This window comes from Capronia coronata (genome assembly GCF_000585585.1).
Source record: "Capronia coronata CBS 617.96 chromosome Unknown acBCG-supercont1.3, whole genome shotgun sequence".
NCBI lineage: Eukaryota > Fungi > Ascomycota > Eurotiomycetes > Chaetothyriales > Herpotrichiellaceae > Capronia > Capronia coronata.
This window is the reverse complement of record NW_006912895.1, coordinates 1,847,435-1,863,500: the sequence shown is the minus strand read 5'-3', so window position 1 is coordinate 1,863,500 and position 16,066 is coordinate 1,847,435. Positions and strand designations below refer to the sequence as shown.

The window sequence follows — 16,066 nt, the reverse complement described above, 5'->3', positions numbered from 1 at the left end:
TTGAATGTTGAAGCCAGGCAGCCGAGCGCGCTGACAGAAGGACAGGCGGGGGCGTCGTTGCTCCGCTGTTGGGTCTATCCTCGACCGGGACCAGGGCGGGCGAGACTCGAATAGATTGTCGAGATAGATTCGGTGATGTGGTTGTTCCAAGAGTCCTCCAGTCAGCAGCGCTGGCTTAAGAGTTTATCGTAATCAATCATCGGCGATCCAACACTGGCTATGGCTGTGGTTATGGTTGTGGTTATGGCTGTGGTGTTGAGCTGATGAAGCAAAGGAGGTGACCGTCAGCAACGACTCGGAGGCGGAAAATGACTTAAAGAGGCGAGGCTCGGAGGTTGAATCCCCGACGGCATCTGATTGGTTGTCACAGCATCACGCGTCCGGGTCCGAGAAACCACTTTACGCGTCTGACGTTGACCACATTTCATTTCAATCCATCACATTGCCATACTGACATTCCATGACCAGGAGCAGCATCGGACAGCGTGATCTCGAAAGGTCATCCAGTCCGGTTTCAAGTCTCCCGAGTCAGTGGGCAAGAAAGAATCAAACGGTCTGCCGTCTGTGATCACAGGGGTTCAGCCTATCCGGCCACACAACCACACACAGCCTTGCACTCTACGCCGTCGACCACCGCCCAGATTGAATCATGTTGATTGGAATCACGGGTCCCATATGTGCCGGTAAACACACCACGGCCGAGTATCTGGTCCAGCACCATGGGTTTCTGAGACTTCATCTGCCGACCCCACTACATTTTCAATCACAACCAACCCCATCACCGTCCGTTGTCAACCAGGAGCATACCCGGCAGCATCACGGCCTCAACGGTGTCAATAGACATCACTCCTCCAATCAAAGCCAATCGCGGGAATCTTCTCTGCAGACCGCAACTACATCCTCGGACCAGTCCAACTCTTCCTCAGCTACCTCTGCATCCGAGACTCTCGCTCGCCTTCTTCCCAGCGTGACGGACCAGAAAGGCACACGGGGCTTGACTTTTCCAGATGTAGAGAGTCTGCTCGAGTTCGTGACCAAGCGGTGGCGCGAGCACTGGGTGTTGACGGACATTTATGATGAAGCCACGCTCGAGGCTTTGCTGAGACGGCCGTTCTTTCTATTACTCAATGTTGACGCTCCGGTGGGTGTTCGGTACTCCAGGTTCAGTGAACGGTATGTACGAGGATCCCAGAGTCACCACTCCTATTCCCATCCCATCCCATTTCATTTCATTCCTGTTACGCTACACATTTCATCGTGGTCTGTGCTCGCACAGTTACAGTTGCAATCCGAGTCAATGGTTCAGGGGCTATGCAGTTCTCCCGGTTCGATATCCTGGCTATGCCTCCTTTCCCAACTCTTCGGGCCATACTACCTACTCAGCTCAATCCGATACGAGCTCATCGTGGTCCTTACTTCATCTGAATGGCCTGCCAATTTCAATAATTGAAGCCTTCGACGCTCTATTCCCAGACACATTTACATGTTGTTTAATATGACGACACGAAGAGTATGCTGACCCTTTCTTTCCACCACTGTTCAGATGCCGCACCCGCAATCTCTCACCGATGCCCCTAGCCGACTTCATCTACTACAACGACCTCCAACTCTACGGGTCACGAGCGTCAGCATCAATCCAACCGACAGATTCTACGCCACCGGAACACCAATCTCACCCTGATCCTCACCCTGACACTCAATCTCAATCTCAATTACACCAACAATCCCAGGCCCAACCTCAACCCCAACCTCAACCTCAACCTCAATCATTCTTCCAGCAGCAAAACAACATCTCCGCGACCCCATCCTCCGCCTCGGCCTCCACTCTCCAAGGCCCAAGAACCGGAATCATCCACCTGATATCCCGATCTCACTTACAAATCTTGAACGCCCACCCGACGCTGCACGCCTACTTCTCCTTCCTGACGACGCTGGACCTCCCGTCCCCGATCCGCCTCCGACCCACGTGGGACGCGTACTTCATGACGCTGGCGTCGCTGGCGTCGCGCCGGTCGAACTGCATGAAACGCCGCGTCGGATGTGTGCTGGTGCACAACTTCCGCATCATCTCGACCGGGTACAACGGCACGCCGCGCAACCTGACCAACTGCAACGAGGGCGGCTGCGCGCGCTGCAACAGCGCCAGTTCCGGCGGCTCGGCCCTGTCGACGTGTCTGTGTCTGCACGCCGAGGAGAATGCGTTGCTGGAGGCCGGCCGGGAGAGGATCAAGGACGACGGGAGGACGACGCTGTACTGTGACACCTGTCCGTGTCTGACGTGTAGTGTCAAGATCGCCCAGGTCGGCGTCAAAGAGGTCGTCTATACCCAGGGCTACAATATGGATGAGGCGAGTCGACGGGTTCTGGGCGAGGCCGGCGTCGTCTTGAGGCAGTTCAGTCCGCCGAAGAGTGGGTTGGTCGGCTTTGCTGTTTCCGACCATCAGGATCAGTATCCTGACCTGATGCCGGGGGATGATGCGTCGTCTGGGAAGGAGACGAGTCAGGTCACACTTCTCAATACTAGGTAGCTAGGAAGTCTGGAGACCCGGCGGCTGCTACTTCTCGACAGCTAAGCTGGTGGGTGGGGTTGAGTTAATAAACAACTGACACTACCAATGGCTGAACAGGCTATGCGATGCTCCATGTAATGAGCGGCTGTGATCATTCGATACTCTCAAAGAAGAAATCAGAGTTGGGTATACGTTATCTTCATTCAATCGTGACCGCCGAGGGCAGCATACGAGGTATAAGGGAGAACAGAAAGAGACCAAAGTCACGCTGTCATATTCCAATCCTCCAAGAACAAGCCTTATGCTGATGACCACGTCTAAGTTTCAATACTTCTCGAAGTACTTCCGATCTTCCAACGCATTCGAGGCCGGTGCTCCATGGTATGGCCCGGCTGGAGCTGGTGCTGCATATGTGGCTGAACCGGAATAATGGCCAGCCTGGGGCGATACACCACTGTTGGGCCCGCTCGTGACCCCCTGGCTTTGATCATCCATCCTGGTCGTGATGGGAGTGACATTTCGACTCTCGGCCGGACTAGTAGGCACACTGTTGGATGACTGAGAGAAGCTGGTGATGACGGAATGCCATTGCTGTGCATCCGAGTTCGTATGGGCCTTGAATTGGAAGTCCGAACTAATGGCCATCTTCTGCCCGAGCTTGCCACCAGACGAGTCCTTGCCCTTGATTGTGAATTTCTGCCCATCCACAGCCCCGACGACACAATCCGGGAGGTACAACGACACTTCAGGGGTGGGATCCTTGTGGAAGTTGTCGTTGTCTTTGTACTCGTGCAAAAATCCTGCCGGGGTGATTACGTAGTACCCACTGCTGTAGCCTTTGAGAGCGCCCATACCGCGATGTCTGCGTTCAAGAGATCCCTCGATCAGTGGCTTGGTCGAGCGATGGTTCTCATTTGGGAAAGAGGCGCTCTCTAAGCTTCTCGGTGGGGCGCTGGGATTGACGAGAAGATGTTGGTTGCGTCGGACGAAGCCGTTCCATTCGAAGTCGAGTGGGATATTGCTGGCGGTGGATGCAATATCACCGAACATGGCCTTGAGACGATCCGCTTCGCCACTCATGAACTGGTTGTACGAGTTCAACGCCGTTTGCACGGTCGTGATGATGTGGGCCTCGAACTGGGCGAAAGAGTTTTGTACAGCGATCAAGTCTTGTCTGTTGTTGTTCTCTTCCAGCAACTGCTTGTTGAGGCGGTGCAATGTGCCTCGCTTAAGGACGTAAGGGTCATGCTGAGCAGAGACCTTGCCGCCGGTCGAGTCGAAATGCGCAGCTTGCTGGCCTAGCAGTTCAATATGCTTCTGTGATGTGGCACGGGATTGCTCAACTGCCTTGGAGCCCTTGCCAGCTCCATTTGTGATTTCCTTGTTCTTGTTCTTGATTTCTGTATGTAGACGCTCCAGGACGGGCAGTACAGATCCGGAGAGGTTCTTGGACGTTTCTGTGTAGAGGTTGCTCTGAGCCTGGGTGTTGGCCCGAAGGTTTTCGAAAAGGCCCGCAACGCCACCCAGAGCTGTGTCGAAATGGTGTCCTTCACGCAGAGGACTGGACAGTGTCTTTAGAATCTTCTCTTGATCTTTAGCCCGAGCAGCCTGGTCCTTGGCAACCGCAGAGACGTAGTTTTCCAGGTATCCGCACATATGCTTCCAAGCTTGCAAGCGCTCCAGGAGGAGACCAGAGGTATTCGAGGGATCACCATCCGGTATGGGCTCATCATCGGAATCGTTGGCCGTCCTGACTCGTGTGGGAAGGGGATTAGCAGCCATAACGGCGGTGTATCGAGGAGGAGGCGTATGGTACTAGGATACTGCCATAATGATTAGCTGCTATTGACACCGATGTCGCTCAATCAATTGGCGAAGGACCGTAGACTAGACATATATGGGCTGGCCAGGGCTAACCACGGGTGTAAGCGCAGGATGTAAACAAGTTGACATACCTTGATCAAACGGCGCGTGGCTCTTGCCGAACGACCTGGATCAGAGCAATCTACAAGGGACAGACAGCACACGATAGTAATACAGGTCAAGAGGAAGCTTGAGAAGAATTTGCTGTCAATGTGGCAGGTCACAAGTTGCAGCTCGAGTGCCCCTCAGTCACGTCGGCTCGTCGGAGCGCGTCAAGTAGAACTTATAAAGGGGGACAGAATTGACAGAACCTCACCTCCACTACGTAGTGAAATCCCCACGGTTTCCACTGATCATGGAGCCTAAAGGACCCCAATAAAGACCCCTTAACCATGCAAATATACTCCATCCACAACGTCATATACTTATACCACAATTACGTAGTACGACAGATACTGGCCTCATTCATCAATTCCCACCAAGTGCGCCTTGGTATGTGCAACCATATACAGTTTCTATGATATGTAGAGTAGATCCAATCCTCATGACACGTTAGTAATCTCTTCCTCCTACTGCCGACACTTTCCTCCCTCCCTTATCCTGGTCTGGACAATCTGGCCCATCGTCCCTTAGCGAACGACCTTCTCCTCGACCTCTGGCAAGCTCTGCTCGTCGCCCAGCCTTGGATTCCGGAGACAAAAGGAAAACCCAATCAACAGCACGCAGAGACAGATACCCGTGATGCACAACAGTCTTTGAGCATGCTGGTAAGCCGCAATTATCGCTGTCCGGACTGGAGTGCCAACAGGGTATTCTGCGATCACCGTGAACGGATCGGCATATGTTGCAGCAGCCAGCGTTGAATTGCCAAAGGGAAGAAGACGCTCTTGGAGCTCTGATGGCAGGATTTGAGTCCAGATCGCCCCGGACACAGCACCGCCAAATGCAGAACCAATGTTGTATGTGGCAAGGTAAAGACCGGTGATCACGGCGACATGCTCATGCTTGGAAGCAGCTTGAATGGATGCCTGCGCCGGATACGGGAACATACCTCCTGCGATACCGAGCAATACCTGTGCCCCGATTACGCCGGATTTGCCTGCTGAAGTTGGTGACCCACGGTAGTGAATGAGAAGACCAAAAGCGACCATGAAAAGACAGGTGCCGGCCACAATGAACCATTTCAACCGCCTGACCTTGTACACGATCAACCCCAAGAAGAAGCCGGTGATCACCGACGTGAAGCTGTAGAGCGAACTGACTCGGGTGGCTGCCTTGACACTGAAGTTGAAGGCCACCCGCAGCACCGTGAAAATGTAGTCGCCCTGCATGTACCAAGCGAAGTTGAGCGTGCAGGCAATCCCCAATGCGCCCCACACAGCACGGTCTTTCAGGAGATAGAAAGGCACAAGAGGCCGAGGTGCTCGGAGCTCCCAGAAAAGGAATGCCGGGATGCAGAGAATCCCCACCACCAGAGGTGCAATGACATGCGCGGTCCGCCATTGGGATGCAATGCCTCCCGCAACGGTCAGGGGAACCAGTATCAGAGCAAAAACGGCAATAAGCAGGATGATACCGACCACGTCCAAGGTCCAGAAAAGCTCCACAGTCAACTTCTTCGCACCCAGCGTCTGATACGGTGATTTGTATTTGTCCAAAACGCCGGTTTTGCGTGCACGACGAGCCACTACCCACAACGAGATCATCAGCGGCATGGCGCACACTGTGTAGATGATGCACCACATGCCAATACCCCATCTCCAGGTCGTTGCGGCCAACACCGACTCGGTGATGTCGCCACTGACCCACGTGTTGATGATGAAGGGCAAGGCAGGTATATAGCTGAAGAGGAGCCTGGCTCGTAAGGAGGTGATGTCGGCAATGATGACCTCCACAAGAAGGATGACACAGGTGTAGCCAATCTGATAGAGGACCGAGCCTCCAGCGAAGGTGTCGACATTGGTTGCACAGGTTTCAATGATGGTCCCAACCACGTAGAAGACGACACTGACGAAAACCAGTTCTAGACGACCAAACACGTCGGCAATCTTGGCTGCGGTAGGCTGTGCTGCAGCCGCAATCACCGAACGCACGACGTTGATCGTGGCTAGAAGGGAATGGGAACTGAAAGACGCTGTCGCATAGGTTTGGTAGGTGTAGCGCACAGTTCCATCAAGCCCGTAGGCATACGCAATGAGGAACACACCGAGGAAGAGAAAGACTCGGTCGGTTCGGGTGATAACCTGGTTCATGGCCTCGATCCGAGCAACACCAGGAGACTTGTCGTCCATGAGAATCGAGTTGCGCCGACCAGACGGCTCCCCACCATTCTCGCGAGGAAGATAGACTCCATTCTTGGGCTCAGTCGGAAGCCTCTGTTCCTTCATGGGTGGTCCGTCGGGGAGAGACATATTAGGGGCGTTCGTGATTCTTCGATTGGCGTCTGTGAATAGCAGTCAACAACATAAGGAGAAAGGCAGTCCCAACTGGAAGGGAGAGTTGCTCCTCTTATGCTATAGAAATAGAACGTAGAAACCTCTGGCCCACCTCCAGGGCTACATCGAGACTCCGTCACACAGGCGCCTTGGTAGAGAGACTAAAGGGGTGCCATAAGAGCGCCAACATTACGTGTGAAGCGGTATCAAATGCAACACGGCTGGAGATTTCGACGCCAAGGTACTCTGGTCTCCAGTGGTAGTCTCTGCCATCGAGAAATGCACGATCGCATGATGCCAGCCCAGACCCCGGACATTACAGCACTGTGGGTGAACATTCCAAGCGTCTTCGAGGGAGGCGTTGATACTCGACGTCCATTGGTTGTTATCTTATCTGATGCAGAATTTTCCAATTGCTGGTGGGCAGGAAAAGCATCCCCAAAGGCTTGGAATCTCGAGACTGTTGAACCTAGTCGATGCCCAGAAACTCTCAGCAGATCCTTTCCCCGTTGCCCAGGCTGGGACTGTCGAAGGCATCATTGATCCCGCGGTGGAGGCTCCCATGCGCATACTGTACTGCAAACTTCGACTTGGCATGTATCTGTGAAAATGGGCGTGCAGAAGCTGGAACCAAGCCTCATCACAAATCTAATCAGATGTTGGGGGACGGCTGAGCTGGTTTTGACAAATCTCCTGGGCGCCCAGCCTCTTGCTCTCGCCATTCGTCAGTCCTGGAGGCACAGTACAAATGTGTCAGAAAGGAGCCGGTGCCCCTCCGTTCAAGTCGCTCAAGCCAAGCCAGATCTATCACCGACTCGAATTGATTGATTCCATGTTCAACCCGAACGAAGCTGACAGTATGACCAACTGAGGGAGTCGATGCTCTATAGCCTGGTATTTCGAAAGTCGGATGCCGTACAGTGCTTTCTCAACAACTTTTTAGATTTTGTCTGTACAGTACTGAAACCCGATTGGATGTTATCGGTGCGAGATCAATAGAGGCTTCAGGGTGTCGCTGGTGGTTCGTGGACCGGTCGTGTTAGACTGAATCGAGTGGTCCAGCGACTCGGGGCTACAAGACGTCTCCAAGCACACGCGAGCCTCTTACTGAAGTTGCAATGTGCCACGGGACACTTTCTCTCAGCGGATCAATGCAGCCTCGCGTCGCCGCCAGAGTCACAAGTCCGCGATACTGCGTCAACAGGTCTTCAAGTACTTCTTCTGGATTCTCTGAAGAGCTTTCAGTAGTCGGCGCTGATATGCTGATGAGACTGACTTCTATCGCAGTGCATCCGTCCTCGATCTTAGAGCCTTTTCGCTTCAAAAGCAGCCCAGTAACCAAGGCCGGTTGAAGCCCAACCATGCTTGTCGTTTGGTTGACTCCGTAGGGTAGAATAACGCCCCAGCTTTCCTCTGTCGGATCCACTAGTGTGAGATCGCTCTCAATGTTTGGATCGAATCCTGGTTCTGATGGGGTGGGCGCATTGACAATTGAGCTGCCACCAGGTGTAGGAGTGGCAGCAATCAGCTGATCAGGCGACGTGATACTGGCTTGGGGTGTCGATGCGGGCGTTCCGTACGTGTTTTGCAAGCCTACCTGACCTGTCTTTGCTTGAGCGGGCGGTGGAAAGACCTTCAATTCAGGATGTAGTTGAACAGAGAGCAGCATCGCCACACATTGTCTTTGTGAGTTGCTGGGATTATCGATGATCTGCTTCCAGTCCAGCAAGTCAGCTGATTCATAGTAGCCTTGCTTCACGACAGCCAAACGCCACGAGCTGTGGACTCTTCCCATTATGTCGTGCGATATTTCCCACATCTCTCTGAAGATTTCTGACTTCGGTCTTTTGTGCGATGCATTGCATACGCGAGTACAATACGACATCATAAGCGCGACTTGGCCGAGCTCATCTGTCCAGGTCGCACAAATCCATCTGTCGTCGACACTGGCGGAATATGCAAGGTGCAAGCACGGTCCGTTATAAGATAGTGGCGAGGTAAATGTCGGAGAAAGTCGAAAGTGGACCGAGGTGTCTACCTTTGCCAGCACGATGGCGGACCCGCTGGCCGCCTGTGGTTCTGTGAGATCCGGCGGCGGCAGGCGATTGTAGACCTCTATTGCCAATCTGATGTAGGCGCTTTGAGGAGGTATCACCAAGGTGTCGGGGCTTGCGACGAAGTCTTGGGGTATGACTTGCAATGCAATGTCGAAGACATCCTCACGGTCCCCAAGCGCCTGCCTGAACGACTCGAACAGGCTGCAAAAGGCCTGACATGCCTCGAGATAGGATGCGGCGCTTCTGTCCTGACTAATCATGTAGATGATAGCAGTGCCTTTGATGTTCGAAGCCGTCGCAAGCGCGCTGCCAACCTTCCGGCAAGTCTGATGGAGATCGCTCCGGCTCGTACTTTTCCGATCCCAAACGATTAAGCCATCATCTGTGACGCCAGATAGCCGTCCGGTCGAGTGCAATCCGAGTGAGCAGCTATTGTAAGTATCCGTCATCCGCTGTAAGAGGTTCAGGCATCCATCCGCTATGTTTCGAGCATTCGGGTGTACGCAGAAGGCGGTTGCAGCCTTAGCACCATTTCCAGGTTGCAGATTCAGGGTGTCCCAGAAATCCAAGATAGAAGGCGCAGCTACAAGCGGCTGGTCTGCACGCTGCACACATACCTGGCTTGGAGGAAGCTTCACCACTTTACCCTGGCTCTTGGGGCCAGTGCTGTCAGCTTCAAGATTGACAAGCTGCGACACAGATGCCGGTTGGGTCGACGTGTTGATACCGCTCAGGTCTATACTGACATCAAAGTGCTCTTCAAGGCCCTCTGCCGACTGATCAACTTGCAAATCTGGGATGTTCAGAGTTGTCTGTGATACCTGCTCAACAAGTATATGAGCAATTTGTGAGAGCTCGCTGGCGGAAACGGTTGAATGTAGATGTAGACCATCGCGCAGAACAAAGTCAGAGATGGAAGGAGGCTCTATTAGCCCAGGCTTCAACAAGCTGAGAAGGTCTTGAACTTCCTGGCTGGGCGAACCTCCTATTCTCTCGTCAAGATTGTTGATTGTGTCCTGTGATTGTGTTTCATACTCAATCCATTGTCTAGGCAAGGCAGCAGAATCCGATCCGTAGTAATCAGCGGGCGATGAAGAGTTTGGACTGTCAAGAGAGCTGTCACTCTCGGAGGGGCTTGAGGAAGGCCTTTGAAATATCGTCTTCGGCGTAGATAAGGGCTTGGACTGGTAGGCTGCGGGATTCGGATCAAACCAGTAATCTCCATCCGCGGTATATTTGCTGTCCCGATCAGAAATTGTTGACGCCTGGCGTATAGCTCCGTAGAAGCTGGACCGCCGCCTGGAGCTAATTTTAGGAGATTGAGCCTCCTCTTCACCATTGTGACCTGCTCCAGAGCCTTGGAATCGCGGAGACGTTTGGGGAGATTCTTTGTTATTGGATCTGTGGGGAAAACTTCTTCTCTTCTCTGCGTTGGGCGTAATTTCTTGGTTTTCCATTTCCCCCTCCGGCATCTTGATCGTACTGACCGGGCCTATGTCACCAGGGCTGTTGCTTCGATGCTCCAATGGCATCACGTCATCGTCGTTAACCGATCGAAACCTTGATTCCATCGCACCCTCTTGTAAGCCCGTCGAAGTTGCAAACATCTCGCTTCGATTCGTAGTCGCCATCGGAGTGGATCTGCTATCAACACCAGGCCGGTCGAAGAAGTCCCAATTCGGTTCGTCGCCGTTGACTTCTTGACCAAAATGATCATCAGGCATTTCTTCAAAAAGATCTTCATCATAGAATCTAGAAAGACCGCCAGGCCCGGGCCCCTCTTCGAAGTCATGCATCTCTGAATCTTGCGGCTGCGCCATCTCGGACGGCCTCCGGGCAATGTTAGCCGGGGTCATCGCAATTGCATCCAAGGAAGATAGACCAGGAGTAGGATGCGTCATCACAGCATCAGGAGGTGTAGGATAGATGGCCTGGCTGCTGGAAAAGGCTGGAGGCCCAAAGGACTGGAATTGCTCTGGGTCACCAAATGCACCATCTTCAACGAAGAGAGGTTCATCATCGTCTTCCATGGCGTCAGGATTAGTCCGCTCACCCTTGATGGTAGACCCAGGTCTTTTGCCGGGGCCAGTCAGCCAATCTTGCACGAACTGCATGGGGTCTTCCCCGCCACTAGGCGTACTGGTGCCGTTGTGTTTGTCACCATTGATGACAAAAGAAAGTTTCGCTGGCCAGAATACCGGCCTCCAGATGATGGAGTCTTCGTAGGCGTCATCTGATTTGGAATCGTTCTCAACAGCGGTTGAGTTTCCTTCAACCTGCTGCACTGGGAGTTCTACATGAATCCAAGGCAGTTCTTTATCATCGAAGGCCATGTTCATGTTTTCTTTCAACCATGCTGGAAGAAGCTCCTTCCACAATTCCTTCCGCACATCTAAGGTCCTGACTCCGTTGACCACGTCCCCAGGATTAGTGGCAGTATGCCCAAGATCGGTCTCGACGCCTGGTCCGATTAACCGTGCAATTCGACCGACTGGTGCAAGATATACTGCTGTGGGCTCTTGGGTGAGGTGTTGAAGTCGAATGGAATCCTGGCCGAGTTCCAGCATCCTAACAAAGGAAACCTGCTCGTCCCTGACGATGGTCAGGATGACATGGCCGCTTGGAATGACGTGCAAGTCAATGCGATAAAGATCCCACTTCCTTATCGACTCGATATGGGTTAGTCCCTCGGATGCTGCTCGTTCAACCAAGTAGATGTTCAGTCCCACAGGCTGGAGAGCAGAATCGCCATTAGGCAGAAGCTTGATGCTTGAGACAACCGCAGTGGTAAAGAGCCGGTACAAGCGAGCATGCTCGGGTTTTATCAGATCCGGTAGGCGTGCGGCCGTCTTGTAGGCTATAGTGCAAGTATTGCTACGGAGGACGAAGCCAAACTTGCTCAACAAGGCTTTCTGATCTTTGGCATTGGCGATATCCACCTTCTTGTAGAAGGTAAATAGCTGGTGGGCTTCAACATCCAGCGCCGCAAGAATGGAGGCCTCACGGAACTGACGCTCTGTTCTGCGAAGTCGATCAATAATGTTCTCAGGCGTCAAGCTCCATGATGCAGTGTCGTGTGATGCTCGTGTTGCTACTGAACAAACAATATATGCAATCTCGCCGAAATCGTTCTATGGGATCGTTAGTAGAGAAGAGAATCGAGGAAGTCAGACCTACAAGAGTGTAGACATTGGTGGAGCAATTGTTCGGGAAGTCAAGGGCGGATGTCATCGTATCAGCCGTTAGGCAGAAGCTCGATTACGTGCCAGAGCAAGCACGACGATGGAGACTGGCGGTCTTTGAGGTGCATTGCACAGTTCTTGTATCACGGATGTAGAGATCCAATCTAGACCACAGAATTAAGCCGGCATAGAGGATGGGAGTGATTCTGAGCTTGGGATGTCCGGCCTTCCCAGTGAAGATACCGTCCCTTTTCTGGGATCGAGACGCAGTGGGAAACCGGAAGACGGCAAGCCAAGTTGAGTACAGATATGGAGAGAACGGTAGAGACCAGCTCTGACGCGATATAGTAGGTTTGAAGGCTGAAGATGAGGGCGAGGCAGGCTGAAGAGAACGTCGAGTGTCGTTAAGTTGTCGATTGTCCCAGACACGCTTTTTCCAAGTCCGGCACTGGCACGTGACCCCGCCACGGCCCCGTCCGAATCTGCCTGCGCCCTCCAAAAATTTCTCTTGCCGCAGTCGCGAAGTTCAAGTTCGCTCTCACCAGGTATGTGACGCCCGCTCAACTTTCCTTTCCTTTCGCCTGGCAAGAGGTGCTGACAAGACATAGACCGTGGTTTGTCCTTGCTTGTCACGAGCCAATTTTTCCGCTACATCATGCTCGTGCACCAGCTCCTTTGAACTGGTCAAGTATGAGGATCACCAACAGCACAGTGCCCGTGTACACGGTCGCGGGCACAGCGACCTCGCGAACCCTCCCCGAATGGCTGCCAGAGAAGCAAAAGCGCAAGAAGGATCCCGAATATGCGAATCGTGTGGAACTGTTGCAGGACTTTGAGTTCGAAGAGGCTAGTCAATGTGTTCGCATCAGCGAAGATGGCGAATGGGTCATGAGCACTGGCACCTACAAGCCACAAATTCATACACACTACCTGCCTAATCTGGCGCTGTCCTGGGCCAGGCATACTAATACACTCAACAAGACCTTTCTCTTCCTCTCCTCTGACTACTCGAAATCGGTCCATCTCCAGGAGGATCGCACCATAGAATTTCATACGCCAGGTGGCTGTCATGACTCTCTACGCATTCCACGGTACGGTCGCGACCTGGCATATGACAGGGGTAACACCGAGCTACTAGTTCCCACGGTCGGAGTGAACTCTAATGGAATGGGAGAAGTGTTCAGGATCAACCTGGAGCAGGGTCGCTTTATGAGCGCGTTTGAGGTGGACGTTGGCGGAGATGACATGGACTCTGTGGGTGGCGGGGCCTTGCAAGGAGGGATTCGAGCAGGCAGCGTGAATGTTGCAGCAGTGGCCGAAGGCAGCCATAACCTTTTGGCCTTCGGAACTTCACTGGGGACAGTGGAGTATTGGGACACCAGGTCCAGGGCGCGAGTGGCCACTCTCGCAATGCCCGCGGATTACGAAGGGCGGCCTGAAGTCACAGCACTTGACTTTCATCGGTCAGGCATCAGCCACGCGGTGGGAACATCGTCCGGCCTGGTATATCTCTACGATCTTCGGTCCCCGGTTCCAACTTTGAAAAAGGATCAAGGCTACGGCTATCCCATCCACTATGTTCAGTACCTGACCCAATCAAGCGCAACCCGAGCTTCCACCTCCGAGCCGAAGGTGGCTTCTGCCGATCGACGGATATTGAAGCTCTGGGATGAGCGAGACGGCACGCCATGGACGTCCGTGGAGCCTGCTGTTGATATCAATTGCGTGGCGTGGTGCAAAGACAGTGGGATGTTCTTAACAGCCAATGAAGGTCGACAACAACATGCTTTCTTCATTCCTCAGCTTGGCCCTGCCCCAAGGTGGTGCTCATTCCTCGACAACGTGGTTGAAGAAATGGCCGACGACCCCAACGATCCGTACGCGTTCTCCAAGACCAAAGTCGGCGAAGTTTATGACAACTACAAGTTTCTCACTCCGGCCCAGCTTCGCATGCTCAACTTGGATCATCTGGTCGGGAAGACCAACCTTCTGCGCCCCTACATGCATGGTTTCTTCGTTGCCCAAGGTCTATACGAGGAAGCCAGGCTTATTGCAAACCCCACCAGCTGGGAAGAGGAACGGGCCAAGCGTGTGCAAGAGAGGATTGACAAAGAACGGGAGAGCCGGATCAGAGGGAAGAAGAAGATCACGGCCAAAGTCAACCGCAAGTTGGTTGAGAAGATCCTTGAACGCGAGGAGAAGAACGAGAGACGGCGAGCACAACGAGTTCTGGCCCAGGGTGGTGACGAGAACGCTGCTCTGGAGGCTGCCCAAGCCGGAACTGCTCAGAATGAGGAGAAGGGTCTGCTTGCAGATTCTCGTTTCGCGAAATTGTTCCGAGATGAAGACTTTGCGGTCGATGAAGCTTCCAGAGAGTTCCAACAACTCAACGCCTCAACCAAAGTGGCTCCGCCATCCAATCTCGACCGCGAAAAGGGTCTTACTGCCGTCGAAGAAGAGGCAATTGATGAAGTCCCTCGGTCGAGCGATGAGGACACCTCGGATGATGATGCAGCTGGACCAAACCGTTACAGAACCACTGAGCGGATTTCCACGGCCGACTACAAACGCCGGCCCACTAAGCAAGAAAGGAGACGAGAACAGATGCAAGTGCGAGTTTCGTCATCAGGATCGAAGGCTGGCCCCAAGCCATCATATGACCGGTCTTTTGGATCTCGGGCTGAAAATATGCAACCAGTTCAACGAACGAAGAGGGGTACTGGCTTCGGCGGCGCCGTAGGTGACAAGGTGATCACCTTTGAACCGGGCAGTAAGAAGTCCAAATCAGCAGAACGATTCGACAACGGCTCCAAGAACTCTTCCCGGTATCAAGATCGAAGGAGCGCATCTGGTAACACCTTCCGGCGAATGTGATCAATAACAGTCAGAAAAGGACTTTATTGATTCCGCCCTCGGTCTGGGAGCCCATGACCACCGCAGTGTGCTTAACGAGCAGCCTGAATTAGTCAAAATGCAAGGCAGACCGGGGGTCGCCTCGAGACGTCACTCCTCTATGTGGTTGGCGACGAAGCCCTTCAACCACGTCCCTGGAGTGTGCGACGGCACCAAATATTCCACCCTCCATCTTCACCGACTCCAGGGCAAAATGGTGCAGCTCCGGCGTGGCTGCGGCTGTCAGATCTTCGAGAACGACGCAGTCGAATCCACGATCGTTCGCCTCCCGCATGGTGGTGGACACGCAAACGTCGGAGGTCACCCCAGTTAGGATGAGATTCTTGATTCCCCGAAGACGCAGAAGGTGTTCGAAATCAGTATGGGCAAACGCTCCACGTCCTGGCTTGTCGATGATATTTTCTTCTGGAAGTGGCTGCAGCTCAGGAATCACATCATGGCCGGCCTCCCCGCGAATCAGAAATCTGCCCAAGGGACCTTTATCCCCAATCCCGAGATGGCGTGGATTGTTTCTCGACCGGAACCGTTCTCGACTCGACAAAGTCGAAAGATCGGGTCTGTGGCCTAGCACGACATGTCAGTCAAAACTCTCGAGTCGCTACATCCTTCTATGACAGACCTTCTCGGGTAAAGAAGATTGCAAAATCAACCTCTCGGGTGTGATAGAGAAGTTCTTTCAGCCCTGGTATGAGTCCTCGAGCGCTACTCACGTCATAGCCCTGACAGTCGAAGTAGCCTCCCACCTCGCAGACTGTCTGAGATCAGTGCTGTTATGCAGGGATATGCGGCGCAGAATTGCTCACAATCGCGCTGCATGTCGATAATGACGAGTGCAGTGGTTTCCCCATTGAAAGATGCATCGTGAGGCCAGTTGTAAGGAGTGGCAGGAATTTGACCGCCGGTCATTTCTCGTCGCATCGATTTAGACAGTCCAGCATAGATACCCAATATAGTACCTACCTAGTTTTCTAATCAAGTGAACCAAATCCGACCCTACTCTTCAGGACGTCTCCTCGTACTCAGGCCTGAAAGAGAACAAACAATACACGGAGAAGTAAGACCCAGGAAGTACCTACCTGCGATGTAAAAAATATAGCGCATTGCGG

The 16,066-nt window shown here is 53.1% G+C and overlaps 6 protein-coding genes across 6 annotated transcripts; 2 read left to right on the top strand and 4 right to left on the bottom strand.

Moving 5' to 3' along the window:
* Window positions 1–649: 649 nt before the first annotated feature.
* On the top strand, window positions 650–2,528 carry A1O1_03988 (dCMP deaminase; the record flags this gene model as incomplete). Its single annotated transcript, XM_007724886.1, has 2 exons — window positions 650–1,173; window positions 1,544–2,528. 2 exons carry the CDS (start codon window positions 650–652, stop codon window positions 2,526–2,528), a joined length of 1,509 nt encoding a protein of 502 aa, XP_007723076.1.
* Window positions 2,529–2,834: 306 nt separating this feature from the next.
* On the bottom strand, window positions 2,835–4,292 carry A1O1_03987 (uncharacterized protein; the record flags this gene model as incomplete). The annotated part of the gene is made up of 1 exon (XM_007724885.1): window positions 2,835–4,292. The coding sequence occupies one exon, from the start codon at window positions 4,290–4,292 to the stop codon at window positions 2,835–2,837; it is 1,458 nt and encodes a 485-aa protein (XP_007723075.1).
* Window positions 4,293–5,002: 710 nt separating this feature from the next.
* Window positions 5,003–6,784, bottom strand: A1O1_03986 (MFS transporter, SIT family, siderophore-iron:H+ symporter; the record flags this gene model as incomplete). Its single annotated transcript, XM_007724884.1, has 1 exon — window positions 5,003–6,784. One exon carries the CDS (start codon window positions 6,782–6,784, stop codon window positions 5,003–5,005), a length of 1,782 nt encoding a protein of 593 aa, XP_007723074.1.
* Window positions 6,785–7,880: 1,096 nt separating this feature from the next.
* A1O1_03985 (uncharacterized protein) lies at window positions 7,881–12,096 on the bottom strand (the record flags this gene model as incomplete). Its single annotated transcript, XM_007724883.1, has 2 exons — window positions 7,881–11,996; window positions 12,043–12,096. The coding sequence occupies 2 exons, from the start codon at window positions 12,094–12,096 to the stop codon at window positions 7,881–7,883; spliced, it is 4,170 nt and encodes a 1,389-aa protein (XP_007723073.1).
* Window positions 12,097–12,737: 641 nt separating this feature from the next.
* A1O1_03984 (uncharacterized protein) lies at window positions 12,738–14,921 on the top strand (the record flags this gene model as incomplete). The annotated part of the gene is made up of 1 exon (XM_007724882.1): window positions 12,738–14,921. The coding sequence occupies one exon, from the start codon at window positions 12,738–12,740 to the stop codon at window positions 14,919–14,921; it is 2,184 nt and encodes a 727-aa protein (XP_007723072.1).
* Window positions 14,922–15,009: 88 nt separating this feature from the next.
* A1O1_03983 (uncharacterized protein) lies at window positions 15,010–15,866 on the bottom strand (the record flags this gene model as incomplete). The annotated part of the gene is made up of 3 exons (XM_007724881.1): window positions 15,010–15,524; window positions 15,580–15,711; window positions 15,764–15,866. 3 exons carry the CDS (start codon window positions 15,864–15,866, stop codon window positions 15,010–15,012), a joined length of 750 nt encoding a protein of 249 aa, XP_007723071.1.
* Between the last annotated feature and the right edge of the window lie 200 nt (window positions 15,867–16,066).